Consider the following 6,000-nt stretch of genomic DNA (forward strand, 5'->3'; position numbering starts at 1 on the left):
ATCACGACGTTTTCACGGCAGGCTCTTTACGGGGTAGTTTGCCATTGCCTTCCCCAGTCATCTACACTTTACACCCAGCAAGCTGGGTACTCATTTTATCAATCCCGAAAGGATGGAAGGCTGAGTCAATCTTGCCTGTTGTGGGGAGGGGAAGGGAAGGCAATTGTAAGCTACTTTGAAACTCCTTAAGGTAGAGAGAAGCAGGGTATGGAAACCTTCCGTCTCTCTCAAGCTGCTCTTGAGCCTTGAGACTGCACCTGGAGCAAGAATGGAAGTGAGTCTTGGGATTACACGCCCCCTTTCCTGGCCCTGAGAGCCAGGGGTGGTGCAGGCAAGCCTAAAGCCACTCCTGGTTTCACCTTGTGAATAATTCCTAAAAGATTCCCACCCCCAACAAGTGCTGAAAGCAATTACGCCAAGCTCTTGATAGAGGCAGTGGCCATCAGCATTATTCTGACCACCAGACAAACTAGGGACTGGAAGAAATTCAGAAGCACAAAAAGGTCACCCAGAGCAGGAAAGAGTTCAAGAGGAATCGAGAAAGTAAGTAGCCTGAGAAGAAAAAAATGTGTTGCCAAAGATCAGCATCCCTAAGTTTCAGCATCCCTCGGAGGGTCAACTACCCCAGCCCAATGACATCTCCCTCCTTTGATTTGGTTGCGGCAAGAAGATGACCACTGCAGATTTATACCCCGCCCTTCTCTCTGAATCACTCAGAGCGACTTACAATCTCACATATCTTCTCCCCGCCCACAGAAACCCGGTGAGGTGGGTGGGGCTGATAGGGCTCTTACAACAGCTGCCCTTTCAAGGACAACTCCTGCGAGAGTTATGGCTGACCCAAGGCCATTCCAGCAGCTGTAAGTGGAGGAGTGGGGAATCAAACCCGTTTCTCCCAGATAAGAATCCACACACTTAACCACTATACCAAACCGGCTCTCGAGAAGACTAAACTATGTTTTATCCCTTTGCTGTCCAACTGCTTTGTATCCAAAGCATGCAGTGGGCTTCTGACATTTGAGAGTTTACTGAAAAATGGAGAGATCAACTCATTTTCAAGCACAGGAATGGAAGCTGGATGGAATGGCATACAGTTTCCAGAATTCTGGTATCAATCTGCTCTCCTCCCCACCCACCCCCGATATATGAGGTTTCCCATCCATTTGAATGGGCTTCATTCCCATTGGTGTCATGCTTTCATGCAATATATTCACCAGCAGTGATCCAGAATGGGACAAGCCAAACATCTGGACTCATACTTAACAAGCTATCCTCTCTGCAATAATGCTAGCTTAGATTTACACGACCTGAGTTCGATCCCGACAGAAGCTGGGTTCAGATAGCCGGCTCAAGGTTGACTCAGCCTTCCATCCTTTCGGGATTGATAAAATGAGTACCCAGCTTGCTGGGTGTAAAGTGTAGATGACTGGGGAAGGCAATGGCAAACTACCCCGTAAAGAGCCTGCCGTGAAAACGTCGTGATGTGATGTCACCCCAGAGTCAGAAACGACTGGTGCTTGCACCTTTACCTTTTTTTTTAGATTTACAGAGCAATCCTAAATATAGCCATACCCTTAAAATGTTATAACTGTTTAAGGCTGCACTGTTCTTCTCTCTGCCACCAATAACAGTATTGATCAGTCCACTGTGCCTAATAAACCTGACATTCTGCTTACCTTTTCACTTAAACAGAAGACCTCCCAAGAGCAATATGCAAAACCATCTGCAAAGGCCCACCAGCAGCTGGAAGCTAGAAGTTTCCCCTGTTATATATCTTTCGGATCTTCAAAACTGTACCTGCTTCTGAACATTCAGAGTTCTATTTTATTACCATGGCTAACAGCTGTTAGAACACTTGAATACCTCGGGTGCAAATTATCCTACTTGGATTTTTTGCCATCAAGTCACAGCTGACCTAGCGATCCCACAGGGTTTTCAAGACAAGAGACATTGAGAGGTGGTTTACCATTGGCTGGTATTTGCTGGCAGTCTCCCGTCCAAGTACTAACCCAGACCAACCCTACTTTGCTTCCAAGTTCTGACGAAACTGGGTTAGTCGGGGATATCCAAATAAGGGAAAATTCAGTGATAGAGATGGGAAAATCCAGGTAATGAAGGATGGGGCTACTTCCCTTTTAAAGGTGTGCAAAAGCAAGTTAAGGACATCCACACTTAAAATCAGCTTTGGATTGGCAGACATGAGGACCAATGCCAATTCAGTCCTACACATAACCCGAAAAAATGGTTGTTAAATGGTAGGTGCTCTGGAGTTCTGCATGTCCCCATCTCTATCCCTTACCTGGATATCGCGGACTAGCCCAGTTTCATCAGCACTTGGGAGCAAAGCAGGGTTGGTCCCGGTTAGTATTTGGATGGGAGACCACCAACGAATACCAGGCAAAGGCAAACCGCCTCTGAATGTCTCTTGCCTTGAAAACCTTATGGAGTTGCTATAAGTCAGCTGTGACTTAATGGCAAAAAACCCCAAAGCACAAGCAGTTTGCATGGGAAGTACACAAGTGTTCCACTGGTGCTTACAGTGACAAACACATGAAGCACTAAGTTCGATTGGCTCCAGCTCCATGGCATATGTCCACCACATGGGAGAAGGCACACTTTCCCTCCCAACATTTTGCAATAAGCACCAACATAACCAGGCTGATTTGTAAAGCCCTTCTCTTGATCTTTAAAGTTAACATACTCAATGAGTCCACCGAGGCCATCAAAATCAGGGTAAGTGCTCCAGTGGCTCTTGAGGCATTTTGTCTAAGGATACAACGAAAGTGTTTAAATAGTTTAAAAAGAAGGAACTGTGATGGAGAGAAGGAGAATATCTCCCCAAACTACCCATGTTTTTTTTTTTAGGATGTTCCGTTTTTAAAAAAAGAAAAAAAATCTGAAGAAAAACCGTAATCAAAACTTGGGAGAACTGCAATGCTTAATGAAGAGTACAGAAGTTAAGTAACTTTTACTATGACAGAAAAATCTCTAAACTGCAAACCACGGCTGACACATAAGCAATACTTAACAAAAGTACTGCTTCTTTCTTGCTTTTCTCACCAACAGTTACCTGTTTCAGAGCTCAAGAGGTCTTACATTTTTAGTCTCTAAAATCATCTTCAAAGCGATAATCCACATCTAATGCACATATACGGTACTTGGAAGTACTCAGCAGAACTTTCTTCCCTGTAAACACGCATGGGAACCAGGTACAATTACGCTTGTCTCCAATACAACTTGTGAGGCAGGCGACACAAGCTCCGTTTTATAGGCAGGTATAACTTTGAGGCACCTTTCACAAACTCAAGTCCAGCTACCTTCTCACTGAAGTATTGCTGGACTATTGACAGGCATACACAATAGAATACAGAGCACATGACATGATATTAGAACGTTTGGACACTATGACTTATCTCAAATAAAGAAGTAACTTAATGCACCTTCATGCCAACAGATTTGGATTTGGTCTCACATTACATAATACATTTCTGTAGCTTGTTGCAACATGTAACTTATCAATGTGTGTAAAAATCTTAAAAACCAGTAAAATCAACATATAAAACCCTCAAGTATTAACAACCTACACTGAACAAAGTTTTCCACTTAATATATCAGGGATCCATTGGCTATATATTGGGCCATATCAGCATCCTGCAAGGGAACCTGAAGTTGTGCCTGAAAAGGTGTGGCAACTCATTAGATGAATCTGCCGCTCACTGGAAATAAAAGAGGTCAAGGTAACACAGCCTTCTCTCCCCTTCCGTGCACAGGCATAATCAGGGCTTTTCTGCAGAAAAACCACAGCAAGAAATCGTTTGCATATTGGCCACACCCCCTGTCATCACCATTGTCTCACACAGGGCTTTTTTGTGGGAAAAGCCCAGCATGAACTCATTTGTATATTAGGCCATACCCCTGATGCCAAGCCAGCCAGAACTGCGTTCCTGCTTTAAAAAAAAAAAAAGCCCTGGGCATAATCCTGAAGAAGAGAATCAGAACATATTCTGAAGGATATTCTGATGCAGCCCATTCCATTAATGATAGGCGTGAAAGACTCATGAATCCATTACCACACCTCAAAGACAATATTCCTGTCTCTGACCTGAAGGCTATGGTTCTAAGCAAGCAAATGGGAGACTGGCTTGCTACCTAGATTCAAAGTCTCCAACTTTGCTGACCATGTGGGCACTTTGGGAGTTTTCAGAACAGCAAGTGGCCATCCCCCCAAGTAGCTGCCATGGAGACTAGGTCTAATCGCCAGCTTCTGGGAAGTTCCAAGCCAAGCATCCAGTAGCCATTAAAATAACAACGCATCTACAGGTATTTCTTGAAGACAGAAATGAAAAATAGCCAGTCTTTAAATAGGACAAAATAAGGAGGGAATGTCATACAAAGCAAATTATTAAAAGAAAACCTGAGGCAATCGCAAATATCTAAAGACTTTATCAATGCAATATGCTGTAGCTAATACCAAAAATAGTCAACTAGCATATATTTCATTCAAAACCTGCAGGTAATCCAACTTCAATGAACAATCTTAGTGAATTTTACAAATATAGTTACCGCTCCTTAAATCTATCATTCTTCAAATTGACTTCTATTGAAATTGTACTACATTAAGGAATCTTTAAGGAGTGATGCGTTAAATTACTTCTGAACCAGGGGTGGCCAAACTGCAGCTCAGGGGCCACACGTGGCTCTTCCATGCATATTGTGTGGCTCTCAAAGACCCCACTGCCCCATCTGCCGGCTTGTAGAAGGCATCTGTTTCTTTAAATCTCTTCTCCAAGCAGTTTGGAGAATGCATTTAAAGTTAAAGTTGCTTTCTTTCTACCTCCCTCTCCCCCTCTATTTGCCTTCCTTCCATCCATCCATCTTGCAGCTCTCAAACATCTGATATTTATTCTATGCGGCTCTTACGTTAAACAAGTTCGGCCACCCGTGTTCTGAACCCTGAATGGACTTTTAAAGAAATCCATGGACATTTGTGTTACTCCACTTTTGAAATATTCACGAAGATTATTCATTCAAGTTGGATTATGCACAGGTTTTGAATGAAACATATCCTAGTTAATTACACTTGGTATTAGATAGTACAGGGGTAGCTGAACTGTGACTCAGAAGCCACATGTGGCACTTTCACACATCGTGTGGCTCTCAAAGCCCCCGCCATCCAATCAGCATTTCTCTCTTTAAATCACTTGGAGAATGTATTTAAAGCAGTTTGGAGAATGCATTTAAAGTTAAAGTTGCTTTCTTTCCACCTCTCCCTCCCTCCTCCCATCTATTTTCCTTCCTTCCCTCCCTCAAACATCTGATGTTCATGTCTTGTGGCTCTCAGACATCTGACGTTTATTCTATGGGGCTTTTACTTTAAGCAAGTTTGCCCACGCCTAGTATATTGCATTGATAGGGGCTTGAGATATTATTGATTTGCGGTTGAATCAGCCTCAGGCTTTCAACAGCGGCAAGCGCTGGCCCTTCCCTGGCCCAGGTGAGCCCCATCACTCACCTTATAAAAAACCGGGACCTCCTCATCGTCTTCAGAGTGCGCAGGCGTCACCGCCGCCGGGCTCGCCTTGGGGGGCACCTGGAGGGCTGCAGAGCTGGCGGCTCCCCCGGAGGAGGCCGCGCGGGCCGCCAGCCTCGGTAACCCCAGCAACCTCTGCACGCCCGCTAGACCTCTGCAAGCGGCCATGGCCGAGAAACCCAACCGGAAGCGGAAATCGGGTCCTCCACAGGGGAGGAAAGGGAATCGCTCGGGCTTCTCTATGCCTCTCGGCGCCAGGAAAGGTCCCGGCCTTAAAGGGAAGGACTGAAGATAATTAATGCCCCCCCCCCCGACTTTTAAACCTTTTTAATCTTTAAAGGGTAAAATCCAAGTCTCCTTTCTGCTTTAGAGCAAGCGCGGCCAAAATGTGGCTCTTGCGCACATATTCTGTGGCTCTTGAAGCCCGTCAACCGGCTTGGAGAAGGCATCTCTCTCTTTAAATAACTTCT

General features: G+C 44.7%; 1 protein-coding gene across 1 annotated transcript in view; it reads right to left on the reverse strand.

The window, feature by feature from the left end:
• Window positions 1-5,772, reverse strand: part of LOC132581590 (caM kinase-like vesicle-associated protein) — a 177,256-nt gene extending 171,484 nt beyond the window's left edge. Inside the window, exon 1 of the mRNA XM_060252907.1 lies at window positions 5,513-5,772. Coding sequence (XP_060108890.1) covers window positions 5,513-5,698 — 186 coding nt within the window. The 5' untranslated portion in view covers window positions 5,699-5,772. The remainder of the gene's footprint in view (window positions 1-5,512) is intronic.
• Window positions 5,773-6,000: the final 228 nt, after the last annotated feature.

Source organism: Heteronotia binoei, chromosome 13 (assembly GCF_032191835.1).
Source record: "Heteronotia binoei isolate CCM8104 ecotype False Entrance Well chromosome 13, APGP_CSIRO_Hbin_v1, whole genome shotgun sequence".
NCBI lineage: Eukaryota > Metazoa > Chordata > Lepidosauria > Squamata > Gekkonidae > Heteronotia > Heteronotia binoei.